This window comes from Ammospiza nelsoni, chromosome 9 (assembly GCF_027579445.1).
Source record: "Ammospiza nelsoni isolate bAmmNel1 chromosome 9, bAmmNel1.pri, whole genome shotgun sequence".
Taxonomy (NCBI): Eukaryota; Metazoa; Chordata; class Aves; order Passeriformes; family Passerellidae; genus Ammospiza; species Ammospiza nelsoni.
Genome location: NC_080641.1, coordinates 8440905 through 8458257, shown reverse-complemented (window position 1 = coordinate 8458257; position 17353 = coordinate 8440905). Strand labels below are relative to the sequence as shown.

Sequence of the window (17353 nt, the reverse complement as noted above, 5' to 3'; positions counted from 1 at the left end):
GATGCCAGCAGCAAAATGCCTGTTTAGAGGTTTCCCACCATGCACGAAGGGACAAACCTCTTCTTTAGATGCCACCTTAAGGCACCCTATCAATCTGTGCTGCTGTGGGGCTGCTTTGCCTTATCCTGGTGGATGTGCATAGGAGCCCTGAACCAAAATGCTGGGGAAAACATGAGGTGAGCCCTTGCCCTCAGCACCCCAGTTTTGGGCTGCAGGATCCTGCACCTCCAGCTAAACCCATCTCTTACAGTCTCTGCAGGATGGTTGGAGGGGGTGGAGGAGGGCAGTCCTGCCTAATGAGGGCTGGGGCAGGGTGCTGAGGGGTGCCAGGGCTCTTATTGTGGAGAAGAGTGCCCAGCATGGCTTGGCAGGCATGGCCAGGTCACCCTGAGGAGCTTGGTGTGGTCAGCCTGGAGCACTGGAGTTACCACACCCTCCCTCTGCCCCGATGATGGTGTTGGAGGTGATCTCACACTTGTTTTTTTTTTGTCTCCTCCAGACCAATGATGCCTTAGGAGCCACCTGGAACTGGCTGTACTTCATCCCCCTCATCATCATTGGATCCTTCTTTGTCCTCAACCTTGTCCTGGGAGTGCTGTCAGGGTAAGCAGAGTGGTCATTCTCTCTGGGCTGTGCCTGTCACACATCCCTCCATCCCCTTCAAACCCACTGCCCCACAGCAGGGCATTGCTCCCTGCCTGTGCTTGGTTCTTCCTCAACCTGGGAAGCTGGGAAAGGGACAGCCTTGGAGATATTTATTTTTACTGTCATTTCACCTGGCTGAAGATCTTCTGCTTTTGGTTCCTTGTGAGAAATTGTCACTGGGGATCTTCTGGCTGCTTGGGACCTGCGAGAGGGGAGAGATATGGGGGTTTTGTGAAAATGTGTTTGGCTCCAGGCTGTTGGTGATGGGTTGGGATGGGTTTGGGGAGTGATACAGAGCACCAGGAGGATGTGCCCTGAACTGGTGGGCTGCAAGCTGGTGAAGACAGGGATGCTTGGGGTGCACGTGGATAAGCCCACAAGATAAGGATATAAGGATATAAGGATATAAGGATATAAGGATATAAGGATATAAGGATATAAGGATATAAGGATATAAGATAAGGAAGTAGGGACAAAGCAACTGTCCCTGTCCTGCACTTCCCAAGGGAAAGGGAGTTTTAATCCAAGCCTTTAAGCTGGGTTTGGAGACAAAACCTCTTCTTGTCTCCATGACAATGAACTGTGGTTGCACCAGCACATCCTCAGCTGCTGGCAGGGGTTGGTGAACAGTGATTGTGCCCTCTCCTGCACTGGGGGAAGGTGTGGGCTCCTCTGTTCTGACTGAAGCAGGTCATTTCTTAGCTAGTTATGCATCATGGCAAAATGCAGAAGTCATTGTAGTGCTGGTTTGGCCAGATGGAAAGCCCTCAGCTGCAAGGGTCAGGGTGGAGAATGGTCTTGGTCATCTCAATCACTTTCCTGAGTGTCCCTGGAAGTCCCAGTGTGATGATGGTGGTTTCAGGAATTTCTAGAGTGGCAGGCTGGGGTCTGTTATTAGGCTGTACTTTCCCACCTCCCATTCTGGGGTCTGGCTGGGTCCAGGGGCTTCACTTTGCCTTGCGGAGAGGCAATTCTTATGGGGGATGAAGATATCCAAGCAGCCTTGGGTGGAATTTGTGCTTCTTATGCCACATCCAGCTTGGGCATTTGGGCACAGTCCAGCGGGGTCTCAGGTCAAGCAGGAGCTTTCCTACAAAAGCCTGGAAAAGAGAAGTTAGGAAGATGAGAACCACGTTATTACAATGTTAGAGAATGTCAGTGCAGTGTGTTGTGTGGACACCGAGGCTTTTGGTGCTGGGGTGATGCTGAAAGCAGCTTGGGGACACAAACCAGACGCTGGCCAGAGGACCACAGTGGGGCTGGTGGGATGCCTGGCCATGCCCTGGCCCAGCTGGGAGTTTCCCTGCCCAAAGCAGCGTTCCCATGCCTGCTGGGTTGGATGCAGCTATCCAGGACTCTTCCCAGGCACCGGCTGGCATTTCCACTGTTTGTTTATTGCTAGTAGGGTTTGTACTGGGGAAAGATGCAAGTGAGTGGGTGGCCTAATTGGCAGCAGAGATGCTCTTGTGGCGTGGCAGATATCCAGGGTAAAGCAGGACTGCTCATCTCCCTGGTGGGCTCAGGTGCCAGCTGGGCTCTGCCACTCCATGGTAAGGCCACTGTCAGTGTCCCCCTGCCTGGGCACGGCCACATCCTCTGTGGCTCAGTGGATGCAGCATCTTGGCTGGGTGAATCATCCAAAGGTGCTGCTGGAGCCCTGGAGGAGCAGGACCTCAGGGCAGGAGCAGGTGCTTGTGCACACAAATGCTGAGTGCAGCAGGAAGGGCCTCACTCCTTGCTCTGTTTCCTGAACTCCTCTTGTTTTTAGCACTCACCACAATCCTCTCATGCTGGAAGAGAGTTCTTGGCTCTGCTGGGGGATGGGAGGTGTGACCTTCCCATTGCCCAGCTCTCAGCTGGATGAACGGGCAGGGCCTGGCCAGATACCCCCATGTGTGGCTGTGCTGAACTGAGAAGAGCTGGTCACTTTGGGAATGAGCTCCACAGAAACACCTCCACCTAAGGAATTATTTCCCTGGCAGTTACACCAGTGCTTCTGGGGAAGCCAGGCCGTGCTCAGCTGAAATCTTGGCCTCTGGGAGCCTCCTTGCAGAAAGCTGGCCCCACACGTAGCTTGCAAACTGCACCATCTGCATCACTGGATAACAAGGTCCACTCGGGATTTCCAGCATTCTCCTCAAGGTTCTCCTCAGGAGCTGCTGCTGAGCTGCTCTGCCCTCGCCTCATCTCAGCAGAGGCTCCCTCTGGGGAAACAGCCCAGCAGCCAGGGTGGGCCCCCAAGGAGGAGAGGCTGCAGGAGGACATTTGTGTGTTTCACTTGCCACCAGCAGAAGTTTGCTGGAGCCCAGATTTAGCAGCCTCCTAGTGCCGATGAGCATCTCCCCCAACAGTCAGTTCCCCAACTGTTAGGCTGAGGCATGACCTCTGTGATGTAAACAGCCTGGATCCATCTGCTCCTTGAGCACAAAGTATGTGGGAGAGGAAAAGAAATGATTTTCATCACAGGCAGGCTCCTCAGTTTTTCTCCCTAAATACGAACAGGCACACACGCACTGGAGTCGCATGCAGACTCTGTTAAGGGAGGATGGAGCTCCTCCAGGCAGGGTCTTGGAGAGCCAGTTCTGTTGTGGCTTTGGCATTTATTGCCATGTCTATTAACTTCCCCCCTCTATGGGTGCAATTATGGATCAATTAATTCTGACTGGAAGCAGGAAAAGATAAAAAAGTTGGCCCCATTCCTCTTTCGGAGCAGGTACAGAGCCCAGGGAGATGTGACTGCTCAGCTTTTAAAGCTGCACGAGCTGCTGAGATAATCCTGCCAGAGGAGAGTCAGTGGGAGCCAGTGAGGATGGAGCATCCACTGAAATGCCATTTTCTACCTGAAGCTGCCTTGTGGCCAGAAGAATTGCCTGTGCTGGAGATTTGCAAAGACCTGCTCTCCCGTTTTTTGTGAAATTGTTCAGTTTTGGGGTTGTTTTTTTTTTTTTTTTCCTCAGCTGTTTCTCACATAAAACAATTTGAAGGTGTTTGTTTGGGCTCTGCCTCTGGAGCAGCAGAGACCTGATGATAGACACTGCCCTGTCCTGCTGCTGGTGTCATGTGCCAGTGGCAGCAGTGCTACCCCAGGAGTGGTCACAGCCTGAGGACTCATACAGAGCTTCAGTACAGAACAGGCTGCATTTTGACTGTTTCCCACCTCCCTTTCCACAGCCTCTGCAGAAAAAATTTGGTTTGCAATCACCCTCCTCCATTCATTGCAACACCATCCTTCTGCTGAGAGCTGGGAGACTGTCCCCACATCCAAATCTTGCGCATCCAGCCCCTTTCCAGGGTGTCAGAGTGGAAAGAGATGCTGCCTGGCTCTCAGGCCAGCCAAGGAGACCTCTGGAAGCTAACAGCAGAGCAAGAAGTCGAGCACAATGGCAAGAAAAATGAAATCCATCTGCCTTGTACCAAACAAGAGAGTAATTTAAATCCTCCTAATTGCTTCCACTCATCCTGGTGATGTTAAGTCTTTTCTCCCTTTAAGTCTTTTCTGCCCCCCACCCCCAGCTCTTACACTGAGCCTTTGAAAGAAACGACTAATGTTATAATTAAAGGATCAAATTGGCAAGATTTCTTTGTCTTAAGATCTTTCTTTCAGGTTGGGTTAGCACTGCGTTCGCAGTCTCCGGAGAGTTTTCTTCAGTTCCTTCAGGAGCCTTCTGCACCATCTTCTGAAATCTTTTCACTTCAGTTAATTTGAATTTTTTTCCCCATCCAATTTGGATGCATAACAAATGATGAATAAAATTAAGTTTTGTAGCAATTAATAATAAGGGTGTTGAGGGACAAGTGTACGTTTTCAATGGAAAGAGGGTTCTTTTTTCCAGCTCCACACAAAAACCTGGACCCCACACGGCTGAGCGGGATGTGTTGCTTTGAAGCCAAAAACATTGGGAAGAGGATTAATGTCTCAAAGATTCCTGGAAGGAGAAGTGGTGAGCATGCAGGAAATACAGGAAAGCTTGTGGGAAGATGATAAATTCTCAGCAAGACATGAACAAAAATTTTCTTTGCTGTAAGAATGGTCAGGCATTGGACCAGGCTGCCCAGGAAGGTAGTGGGATCACCATCCTTGGAAGTGTTCAAAAAACATGTGGATGTGACATTTAGGGACATTCTTAGTGGTGAAAATGGTGGATTTGAGGATCTTCAGCTTTTCCAACCTGAATGACTCTGTGTTTCAATGCCCAAGAAATATGGATTTGGAAGTATGAAAGCCTGGAAGCATCACGTTGGCTTTTCCCTGGAATGGTTGTAGGATCTCAGGGCGTGGCTGGGATGAGATGTGTGATGTCTGCACCTGTGTTGTGCTTGGAAACTCAGTGGCTGAGACCCCTTTTGAAGGGAGGAGTGGGTGCCACATGGGGAGGGGGCAGTGATGCCCCTCCCAGGCCCCCCAGCACCACCATGAGCTATGCCCATGCTCCTCACTTGGTTCTGGGGAAGCTCCTTGTCATCACCGTGGTCTTTGGGCACAGGCCAGGCAGAGGAGTCTGGGGGACCTTCATCTCTATTCAGCAGGCAGGTGGGCATCCATATTCATGCCTCTCTGCCGTGCTCTGCTGGGCCACCTTTCTGCCAAGGGCTCCAAGCCCCGTGCAAACAAGCTGCCTGACAAGAGGCGTGCGTGGCTGCTGTGCTGGATCCTCTGCTGCTACAGGGAATAATGACTCCTCTTACAGCCAGCTGGGTGAGAAGGGAAAAAAAAGGATTAAAAAATCCACAACAAAAAGATGACTCTCTGACTTTCCCCTTTGATTTCTCCTGGCAAATTATTTGCCAGCATGTCTCCGCCGCTTCAAAATTGCTCTTATTCCTGCCTCCTTGCAAATCTGCTCCGTGGACTGCCTGTGGTCTGCGGGCTGTGGGTAAAAAGGCTCCGTTTTGATCCTCTCAACAAGGCACTCAGCAGACAGTGCTTGCTTACAGATTGCTTTGGGAGTTGTTTGTTCCAGATTATGGTAATTTCTGTCCTCCTGGTTGATGGCAGCAATCGCGTGGCTCCAGAGATTTGAGCCAGCGGATGGCTTCGGAGATGCCCAGTTCCTCCAGGAGCAGTCCCACCCTGGCAAGGGGGTGCTGGGCACTGCTGTTGGGTGAAGAAGGTGTTGACTGGAGTGCTGGAAGCTCCTGGGAAGTTTAATGTGATGAAAGGTTGAAAATTGAAGTGGGGTTTTCTTTCCGTACTACATCTCACCTGCAGCACTGACCACACACCTTTCATCTGTGGATTGCTGTCACATGCAAAAGGAGACTATAAAGATCTTCTCTGCTTACAGAGGGGATAAAAACTGGAGCATAGGAGGGAAAGGGAGGAGTGACATTTTCCCGGCACCGCATGAGCCAGTGGGAGTGATTGTGAACAAAGCCCGGGGCTCTTGAAGCATTGAAGCTGTGCTGCTTATGCCAGCCCTGCCTGATAAGAGTGAAGCACAATCTCCAGCTCCCATCTCTGCTCCTTGCTGCTGGGGCTGCCAGACCCTCTGCCACCCTTCTGCAGCTTCTTTGCAGCGTGGGCTGAGCGTGCTATTGCTGCCTTTGGTGCAGCATTGCAGAGTTCTCTGGGCAGTGGGGCAGCAATGCAAACCTCAGCGGTGTTATCCTTGGAAAAATGATGAAATTGAGTTTACAGCTAGAATGTTTGTGGCTCTCTTCTCTGCCGTGGTTGATGCAGCCCAGAACCCTGCTGGCTTTCTTTGCTGCAGCAGCACACTGCTCACTCATACTGAGCTCATCCCTGGGCCCTGCAGGTCCCTTTCCACAGAGCTGCTCCCCAGCTGGGTACATCCCAGCCTGTGCTGCCCTCCTGGATTTTGTTTTCCCATGTCCAAGACCTTACATTTGAATCAGAGAATGGCCTGGGTTGGAAAGGACCTAGTAAAGATCATCTCATTCCAATTCTCCTGCCATGGAGAAGGACACTTTCCCTAGACCAGGTTGTTCCAAGCCCCATCCAGCCTTGAATACTTCCAGGGATGGGGCAGCCACAGCTTCTCTTCATGAGATTCTCATTAGCCCACCCTTCCAGCCTGATCAGGTTTTCCTGCAGGATTGTTCTCCCTTCTGAACTCTCCACTTCCACACTCAGTTTGGTATCAGCACACTTGGCCTTGGAGAAATCCAGGTGGACAACCACAAGTTTTCCACAAGGTAGAAGGTATCAGCATCTGCCCCTTCTTAAAAGGGACAGTGATGTGATGGGTCACTTCAGGGCTGGCATCTCCCAGCTCCTTCCCGTTTTACCCTTCCATGTCACCAACAACTTGTCAGCTTTCCCCTCCCCAGCTCGTGTGAGTGCCAGTGCTCTGTAAATGTGCTCTGCTTAGCAGCTCTGTCACACCCTGGTGACACAGAGCTCCTGCCCCACTGCACGGGGCTGATCAGAGCTGATGGACAGGCAGTACAAGAAATGGGCTGCTGCTGGTTGCCTTTCTTTTTGTGCCCCTTCTCCTTCAAGTTCAGAGCAAGGCTTTATTGAGATGGCACATCTTTGTTATGGAATCACAGAAAGGTTTGGCTTGGAAGGGACCTTTAAAGGCATCTGGTCCTATGACCGTGTTCACAGGGGTCTGAGGATGAGGGAAGAGATGAGGATCTGACTCCATGTTTCAGAAGGCATGATTTATTTATGATATATATTATATTTAAACTATACTAAAAGAATAGAAGAAAGGATTTCATCAGAAGGCTAGCTAAGAATAGAATAGAAAAGAATGATAACAAAGGTTTGTGGTTCAGACTCTTTGTCCGAGCCAGCTGACTGTGATTGGCCATTAATTAGAAACAACTCTATGAGACCAATCACAGATGCACCTGTTGCAGATAATCAATGTTTACATTTTGTTCCTGAGGCCTCTCAGCTTCTCAGGAGGAAAAATCCTAAGGAAAGGATTTTTCATAAAAGATGTCTGTGACATGGTCCAACCCCCTGCCATGAGAAGGGACATCTTCAACCAGACCAGTTGCTCAGAGCCCCACCCAGCCTGGCCTTGAATCTTCTCTGGCACTTCAAGTGAACTTAAACCAAGCAATTACCCTCACTGAAAAATCTGTGGTCTCCTTCAAAGCAGGCACCCAAGCCCTGCAGAGGTTTTGGTGCCTTTTGGATGCCCTGCTGCTGCCTCTGCCGTGGGTTCAGTGCAATAATCCCAGTCTGCAGTGCCTGTGCTGCTGTCACTGTGTGTTTAAACTCAGGTTACAGGCTGCTCCATCAGTTCAACACTCTCACTTCAGTTCCTGTACACCTCCTGGGTAAATACCATCTGATCCCCCCCATTTGCAACTGCCTCAGCTGTGTTTGCCACACCGTCTGTTGTCACTTCTGTCCCATAACCACCTCTGACACCCTCCTGGAGGCTCAGAGGCTGTTTTTCCTCAGATTGTGATACTCAGACCTGAAGTGGAGCCATGAGCCAAGACCTGAGGAGAGCAGTGGTGTTACCTGATGTCTTACAGATGGTCTCTCTTGTTATGCATCCCATTATATTTGGGGTTTTATTCATAGCAGAGTGGTGCTGCTGCCTCACCCTCAGTGTGTAATCCAGAATTTCCCTGATTTCCATCCTGTCCTTTCTGCTGCCTCAAGCTGTTTTAAGGCCGATTTGATAACTGTTTTGCTGGAAATCATCTTTATAATAGAGGTAAGAGATGATGAATTGATGGCTTTGAAGATAGATGGTTTGTTGTTTCAAAGCATGGAGGCCACAACACTGATGTGATCAGCACTACTTGCCTGCTTTGAACTCAAAGATGGTCTAAAATGTAGAAAAAAATGGATTGCAGTGGCTGTGGTACTCTTTTCTCTTAACTTGTTTTTGGTTCTTGGTTTTCTTGTAATTGGTTGTTTGGGGTTTTTTTTCCTATTTTCTTGTGTTTTGTTTTTGTTTTTTTTCAAGAGGGGACCCATTTTTATGCCGGATGCTTCCATGAGTGTTTCTCCCCTTAAAACCAGACTTGAGTTTTCCAGTCCTTAGAGCAGATAATGTTGGACTAAAACCATCTCTCTCCTGGTGTGAGGGTGGCTGGGGGGCCTGGAGAGGGATGTGGCTTAGCATGGTGCTGTGCCCAAGGGTCTCCTGCCAGGAGCAGAGATGCTCTCAGGCCACGAGACGGAAATGCCAAGGCTGTGGAGGAGAATTTGCAGGCAGAGGAGGATCAAGGCATCTGTGCTCTCATTACCCCAACAGGCAATGGGGTGTGGGGGAATGGTGCCCTTGGGAGCAGGAGGACAGATGGCACATTCACCCCCAAACCCCACCAGGGCCTTCAGCAATCACCTCCAGAGCTCTCTCCAGAGCCAAAGTGTGTCTTTGGCTGGGCAGAGAGGGGTGCAGTGACACAAGGTTGGCATCACAGATCTTGGCTGCCAGGGGTGGATGTTTTTGAGCTGGAGCCATTAGGATTTGAGGCCATAAGACCCATGTGGACAAGCAGAGGTGGAGACTGTGCAATTTGCTGGGCTGCTCTGAGCTCCCTGGCAGGGACCCTATGGGGAAATACCACCCAGGGCTCTTTTCAGGGCAGAATTTGGCCATCCCTGGTGATGTAACCCCAAGAGAGCAGGAGCAGACCCTTCAATGGGAGACGGCACCCACTCTCTGGGCGATGCTAGGCTGGCCTGCCTGTGACTTGGAGCCTTCCCAAGCATTGTCAGTCACCATGGCTGGCCCTGTTCTCACTCACACACGGTATTATCTCTACCCGTTTGCTGCTGCAAATTGGCTCTGAGCAATCCTTGATCTGTCAGCATCGCCTACCCACTCTCAGATGTCACCAGCCCCCGCTGCTGCCCTGCTTGGGAACATGTCTCTTGAAATGTAATAATTCATTAACTCGAGATTAACTTTTTTTTTATTCTCCCCCCCCTCCCCTTTCTGCCACCTTTTCCTCCTAATGGACAAAAGCAATTAAGCTCCATTAGGGATCAAGTGAGTGGGAAGTGGCTCCCTCAGAGAGGCTGCCACAGCTGCATGAACCCTGTCCCTGAGTGTGTGTGGCACCAGCTTGCTGTAAATTAGTGCTCCAAGAGGAGAAGGGCTGCCTCAGGAAAAGGGGGAGAGTGCTGCTTGATAAGCACCTTTTCCAATGCCCCCATTCCCCTCTGCAGGAAGAGGTGGCCTGAGGCTCAGCTGGTCCTTCTGGGTGGCTTCCAGTGGGGGCACATGATGCTGGTTTCTCTTGCCATGCAGCGCAAGGAGCTGGAGGACAGAGGGATGGGCAAGCAGGAGGCAGCAGAGAGTGGCCAGGTTCCCAGCTGATACACGTCAGGAGGAGCTTCCCAAGTTCTCCCAGCTGCACACAAGCTGAGAGAGCTGGGGTGTGACGGTGTTCACAGGGGTCTGAAGATGAGGGAAGAGACAAGGATCTGACTCCATATTTCAGAAAGCTTGATTTATTATTTTATGATATATATTACATTAAAACTATACTAAAAGAATAGAAGAAAGGATTTCATCAGAAGGCCAGCTAAGAATAGAATCAGAAGGAATGAATAACAAAGGCTCTGTTGGACTCTCTGTCCGAGCCAGCTGACTGTGATTGGCCATTAATTAGAAACATCCAACATGGACCAATCACAGATGCACCTGTTGCATTCCACAGCAGCAGATAACCATTGTTTACATTTTGTTCCTGAGGCCTCTCAACTTCTCAGGAGGAAAACTCCTAAGGAAAGGATTTTTCATAAAGATGTCTGTGACACTGGGGTTGTTCAGCCTGGAATGGAGAAAGCTCTGGGGAGACCTTAGAGCTCCTTCCAGGACCTAAAGAGGCTTCAAGAGAGCTGGAGAGGGACTTTGGACAAAGCCATGTAGTTATAAGACAAGGGGGAATGGCTACCCACTGCTAGAGAGCAGGGTTGGATTAGATATTGGGGACAAATTTCTGTCTGTGAGGGTGGTGGAGCCCTGGCACAGGGTGCCCAGAAAAGTTGTGGTTTCCCCGTCCTTGGAATGTTCAAGGCCAGGTTGGATGGGACTCTCAGCAGCCTGGGGTAGTGGAGGGTGTCCCTGTCCACGGCAAGGAATGTGATGGTCTTTAGGGCCCCTTCAAACCCAAATCACTCTAGGATTTGGTATCTATGGGGTCTGGGAAAAGTGCTGCCAAGGCTGCCGTGGAATCATGGCCCGTGTGGCAGAGCTGGGAGGACCAGAGGACAGGAAACTTCCCCATTGACTCTGGCTCCAAACAGCATTTTCTCATTCCTTGACATCCCAAATTTGCAAACAAAGGGTGGTGAGGGGTGATTGCACAGCCAGAATGCTCCTGCCTTTCCTCCAGCTAGAGCAAGGAGGCATGGCATACCCAAAACCACGAGTGCATTTCACTCTTGGCTGAGGAGGTCCTCATCCCCATCTCCTCCCACCCTCCTTCTCTTCACTTAGGCTGCTTTTTCTCTCCCTTGCCTTTTGTTTCCCCGCCCCGCTTCCCTGCCCCAGGAAGAAAGTCTCATTTCAGTGTGAAAGGCAATGCTGGAGGGGGAGTCATTTGTCTCTTAATGCCGGAGCGGCAGGAAACTGCACCTTCCTGGGGTGGAATGAAAAGCACTTGGATTGTCTGGGGATCTTAAACAAGAGATGTAGGGAACATTCCGGGCCTTCTACACAAACACACTCACACACACACACATGCAGAAGCCCACACAACATCAGGGTGTAATAGCTCAGCTGGGGTAATGCACTTGAACGCTCTCTGCAGCAGACAGAGCAGCTCTTTCCGTTCTTTGGAATAGTTTTTGTTTTTCTGAGGCCTGAGATTGCTGCTGGTCTCTGGGGAGAGAGATGTTCCTCTCACAGAGAGAACAGTGCCATTTGCTCTCTGTAATCATGCTTCCCTCTGAGCATCCTGGGACCAGGAAGGGGCTGAGGGCATGAGATAGAGTTCTGTAGGTGCAGGGAGTCTGTGCTGGTCATCACACCTGGACAGCTCTTGTGAGACCCTGGCATCCAGAGGAGGATAGTCATGTCTCAAGTCCTGGGAGAATACTCCAAGGAGAGGCTGGAAAGGAAAAGGATTCAGAGAAGGAGGTGAAAGCAAGACAGGACCTTCCCTCCTCCATCCCCTCAGTGCCTCCTCCCTCACAGTGCCCAGATTTTATTCCCTGAAGGGACACACAGAAGCTGAGCTGGCTCTGGAGTTGGGTGGCACTGGGATCATCCTCCCTGAGTGGCACCAGCTCCCAGCTGGAGCATGCAGGACTGAGCAACCAAGCAGGGAGTTTGCTCACATCCACCCAGTGCTGCTTTTCTCCTCCCTGATCCTTCACCCATCCTCTGGCCATGCTTTGGCTGGGGGTACCCATGCACATCCCCAACACCCACCTTGGTCCCTGCTTCCTGTGCCGTGGCTCCCCAGCCCCCTGGGCATCCTGCTGCCCCTTGGGCCTGCTCTCAGCCCTCCCTTCTGCCCTTCCCCAGGGAGTTTGCCAAAGAGAGAGAGCGCGTGGAGAACCGCCGAGCCTTCATGAAGCTGCGGCGGCAGCAGCAGATCGAGCGGGAGCTCAACGGCTACCGGGCGTGGATAGACAAAGCGGGTAAAGGACGGTGCCCAGAGGACATCTGGGGGGACAGCACACTGCTGCTCATGTGGGGTGGTGGGGATACAAAGGAATCCCTGAGTTCTGAAGTGTCCAAGGTGCCCAAGGTGATGTAGAGTGTATGGGTGAGGTTGGTCCCGCCAGGCTGCAGGCAAGGACATCACCAGCCTCCGGTGAGTCCTCGTGCTCTGTGGCATGAAATTGTCACATTCTGTGCACAAACACACTGCATCTGCAGGGAGGCTGTGAGCAACAGGGCTGTCAGCTGTGCTCTGCCATGGTTTCCTCTCTCCCGGCATTTGCTGGAGTCCCCTGCAGTGGTGGGCAGTGGGAAAGAAGTGCAGTCAGCAGGGAGAAGGGTTTTCCAGTTAAATCTCCTCCTGGAGCCATCTGGAGGGGATGAACTTACTGGTTCCTACCTTGGGGCTCCTGGACCTGGGCTGGGGGTGGTGGAAGTTCCAGGCTTCCTCCTGACACCAGGCATGACAGCCCGTGGGTGTTGGTTCCCAAACTGCCACAGCCCATGTCCTTGCTTGCTCCTCCTAGGAATGAGGCCAGTGCATTCAGCTCTGGGAAGGGAGGATTTACACTTTCATCCAGTGTTCAGGCTTGTAAAAGATGGGTGTCTTCAAATGAGTCCTGAGCACCAGATGTCAGTTTTAGCCCTGGGCTGGGTTGATTGAGCCCCTGACCTGCTTAGAGATTTAACTTCTTTCATGAGCTTGATGACAGTGTAGGGAGAAGGGCTGATCACAAGTAATTCTCTTTTCTGATGCAATGTTTGATAGCTGACACTTGTCACCCTCTAGAATTTGCTTTTGGGCCCTTAACCAATACTTGGTAAGAGTTTGCAGAGCCAGCCTCTGGGCTGGGGGAAGTTCTTAAGTAGCAGGCAGTGACGTGTGACAGTGCCTTGTCTCCTGATGCTGAACTGTGTGTTTTGCGTAGAGGAAGTCATGCTGGCTGAAGAGAACAAAAATTCGGGGACCTCAGCCTTAGATGGTAAGACCAGCAATGCCCTTAAAATCTGCCTGCCCTTCCTTCTGCCTGCCTGGAGCTGGAGGCTCAGACCCTCCAGCTGTGATGGGGAGGCCCCAGTGGGGTCTGCAGCCCAAGAGAGGGGTGAGGGGAGGTGGATTGGCCCCCTAACTCCTGAGACAGTGTGGATGCTGTGTCTGATCCCACACAAGGGACAGCTCTGGAGTAGCATCACCTGGGTCTCTTTGTCCTGTTACCAGACCTGAGTTCTGACCACCAGGTCCTGATCCAACATGCTGGCTATGGTCAGAGTTGGGCCACTGAGACTCCAACAGCTGTTCCTCTTGCCTTGCCAGTGCTCAGGAGAGCCACCATCAAGCGGAACCGCACGGATGCCATGTCGGGTGACGAGCACTGTGTCGACATCGCCTCCGTGGGTGAGCGGAGGCTAGCGCAGAGGAGACGTCTCAATCCAACCTTGGGTCAGTGCAGTCTGCAGCTTGCTCCCCCCAAACCTCTGTCAGCTGGTTTGGTTCCCAGAGCCCCACCCATCGCGTGGAGAGTGTCACAAACCAGACATCTCTGCTAGTTTAGCAGTGAACCTCCTGCTGCCACATAAAAATTCTCCGGATGCGTTGCGCCCCATAAGAGCAATGTCCTGTCTCATATCACAGGAGAGGCTGGAGCATCCAACTGCTTGTTCCCCTTCTTTTTCCCTTTAGGCAACCCCTCGAGTAACTCTGGCCTCAAAGGTGCCAGGGTGGACGGTGCCTCCTACTTGCGGCACAAGGAGCGGCTGCTGCGCATCTCCGTGCGCCACATGGTCAAATCCCAGGTCTTCTACTGGATTGTCCTGAGCCTGGTGGCTCTCAACACTGCCTGCGTGGCCATCGTCCATCACAACCAGCCAGCCTGGCTCACCCACTTCCTCTGTGAGTGCCTGGCCTTGGTGTGGGTGGGAGAGCATTGCAGCACACCTATTGCCGGCTGGGGGCTCTTTACAAATCACAAATGGGACAGGACTGCTGGGAACGTGCCTTGAGCTGTTTGATTTTCCAGCATCAGTCTCATTCCATGGTTATGACAATGGGAAGATGCCACCAGCTCACATCTCAGGCAGCAGACAAAGAACTTAATGTTACAACTTACTTTATAAGTTTTCTGACCAATCCCACAAAGCAAAAGCACATTGACAGTAGTTCTATCCAGCCACTGTAAGCACACGTACTTTTGGTTGTACAATGCTTGCTTATTTCGTATACAATACCTGCTTGTGAGCCTTAAAACACAATGCACAGAGCTCTATTATTAAGCTTCAAACTTCCTAATATCTTGCTAGATAAACTTTTCTGTAGCTTAGAGAGTTATTCTAGACAAGCATTAATACACAGACCGTTGTTCTATTTGTCCTTTCTTTTCCACTTAAATAATTTTTCTGTTGACCTATCTCATGGCTGCTGCTTAGCTCTAGTCACAGTTCTACTGCCTCTGGGGCTTGCCTTTTGCAGCTTTCCCAAAACCCTCTAATTTTGTGGATTCCCACAATTCCCCCCTCTCTGTTCACCTAAAAAGAAACTTTCATAATTGCGTGATTTATTACTTGCGTTTCGTAGCCACAGTTGTACTGGTGTGGAGCTGGGTGGGGAATAACCCCAGCTCCATCCATTGTTGATAACAAAGACCATGTAGAGGTGTTTAATTCAGCTTTGCCCTTGGCTCCATGGCCACTGAGGGATGTCTCAGCCTTGTGAGCAAACACGGAGGAGTTGTGCTGCCTCTGTGTCCTTCAGGTCTGACGTCATGAGAGAGAAACACTGCCAGTCTCTGTGGAGTTTATCCCAAAATTGTGAGCAGTGGTGATGGAAAGTTTGCTGGAGAACCACCTTGGAATGTGCACAAGCCATTGCTGGAAAGGTGTAAATTTGCAGGGATGGGACTGGTCGTGGCAGAATACCCTGGTTGAAATCCTTGTGCTGAGCATGGTGAGGGAATCCCAGGCTCGGAGATTCCCAGTTATGGAGCCTCCCTGAGCTCAGCACAGCCAGAGCACAAGGTCAGGTCTCAGAAGCATTGCATCTTTAGGGACACTACATCTTTATGGTGTAGTGTACTTAAAGGACGCTGCAGTGTGGGCTACTGCAGAGCAGCATGGTTAGCCCCACGTGTCACTCCTGAGCTGCTGCAGTGGGGACAGTGCTGCTTTCTCAGATGTGTTATTCTTCCTCACCTTGAAAATGTCCCTGTCGAGCCCCAGCTCTACCCAAATCTGCAGCAGTAGGCTCAGGCCAGTCAGGCTTTCAGCACGCTGCAGTGTGGTGTGGCAGCTGGTCATGGTGAGAAGCATCTTCTGGGAAAGGTGAAGAGCCAGGCTCTTGCCTGCTAAATGTTCATGAAATAGCTGGAAAGCCTTTTCACTGGCTCTGGGCTGTTTGGCTCTGTTTCCCTGGCCAAATTCCAGCCATGCAATGATTTTAATCCAGGTTGATAATATTCCCCTCCAGTGTCCCGTGGTTGATGCCTTTGTAGGTTTAATGCCAAAGAGCTGCACTGCTCCGTGCCAGCCATGTCTGGTCCTGTCAATCCCCTGGGACACTGGTGCCTCTTCCCTGAATGATTAACTCATGGGCCTGATGCTCTGTTACATACAGAGGTTTAGCTCCTCACGGACCAAATTCCCTCATCCCAAACCCTGAGAGTTTGGGGATGCAGCGTGGTCCTTGACTTGTTCCATCTCTGTGGTGTGCTGAATGCTCAGCTGGTGGGTGCATGCAGCATGCTCCCACACACCTCAGTGCCTCCAACACGCTTGGGTTTTGTCTTCCAGACTATGCAGAGTTCCTGTTTCTTGGGCTCTTCCTTCTGGAGATGTCCTTGAAGATGTACGGGATGGGGCCACGCCTTTACTTCCATTCTTCCTTCAACTGCTTCGACTGTGGGGTGAGCGGCCCCAGGGATGCTGGGTGTGTGGGGGGAGATATTTGGCAGGGCTCTGCAATGCAAGACTCCAAGGGGGAGATTGGGATGGCCCTCACAGTGGTCAGGGAGCACTTTCTGCCAGGACAGCCTGAGACACCAGGTCCTGGACGGGGTGGTGGGTGCCTCATCTTTGGGGATGTTAAAATTCCCTGCAGCAGCCCATCCTGAGTCTTTGACTTGTGGCTGTGTCTGCTTCTCAGGTCACAGTGGGAAGCATCTTTGAAGTGGTTTGGGCTATATTCAGACCAGGAACCTCTTTTGGGATCAGTGTCCTACGAGCTCTTCGTCTCCTGAGGATATTTAAAATAACCAAGTGCGTACTCACCGTCAGTGCCTGTTACCCTGTCTCAGACTGTGCCTGCAGCCCAGATCCAGTCCCTCCTGCTCTCCAGCATCACTGGCAGTGCTCCAGCAATATCTCTGTTTTCTAGGTACTGGGCATCCCTGAGGAATTTAGTGGTCTCGCTGATGAGCTCCATGAAATCTATTATCAGTCTGCTCTTCCTCCTCTTCCTCTTCATTGTAGTCTTTGCCCTGCTGGGAATGCAGCTGTTTGGAGGCAGGTATGTCATTTCAAGGCTGAGGAACAGGGGTTTCTTGGTGTTATAGCCAAGTGAGGACACCCTCTACAGGGGCCCAGCAAGACTGTACCTTCCCCCTCCATGTCCTCCCACACAAAAATCCCTGCTCAAGGGCTGCCTTTGGGCTGTGTGGGCTCTTCTAGCCAGGAGACCTTCTGGCTTCTGACACCAAATGCTCAGGAGACCTTTTTTAGAGTGGGGAAAGGTCCTGCTAAAGACAACTGGTAGCACAGCAGCAGTCAGGGGTTTGGTGACCTTGGCATTTCACCCACCTGGTTCCCTTTGCAGGTTTAATTTCATGGATGGGACTCCCTCGGCCAACTTTGACACCTTCCCTGCAGCCATCATGACGGTGTTCCAGGTAGGAGCTGGGCTGCCAGGAGACCCAAGCAAAGGGACTTGGCACCACCTGGTTTCTCCCCCATGGTTGGGAGGGGCTCTTTACACCAAACAAATTCCTCTCTGTCAGCTGTTGCTTCCTCCCTCTTCTGCACAACAAAGTAGATGGAAGGAGGTGGGAACTCTGTTACAGAAGGTGAAGAGTTTCAAAACTCTTCTGAGGAGGCTTTGAATCCTCATCAGTGCGCAGTGGGATGTCCCTCAGGCACTGCAGAGCTGGGCTATCCACTGCAGG

General features: G+C 51.4%; 1 protein-coding gene across 1 annotated transcript in view; it reads left to right on the top strand.

The window, feature by feature from the left end:
- The window catches only part of CACNA1E (calcium voltage-gated channel subunit alpha1 E), a 104681-nt gene that overhangs the window by 39710 nt on the left and 47618 nt on the right, over positions 1-17353 (top strand). The window contains exons 8-16 of the mRNA XM_059477931.1: positions 500-603; positions 12066-12181; positions 13133-13186; positions 13519-13644; positions 13885-14094; positions 15987-16099; positions 16339-16451; positions 16570-16701; positions 17008-17080. Of these exons, the coding sequence (XP_059333914.1) occupies positions 500-603; positions 12066-12181; positions 13133-13186; positions 13519-13644; positions 13885-14094; positions 15987-16099; positions 16339-16451; positions 16570-16701; positions 17008-17080 (1041 nt within the window). The remainder of the gene's footprint in view (positions 1-499; positions 604-12065; positions 12182-13132; positions 13187-13518; positions 13645-13884; positions 14095-15986; positions 16100-16338; positions 16452-16569; positions 16702-17007; positions 17081-17353) is intronic.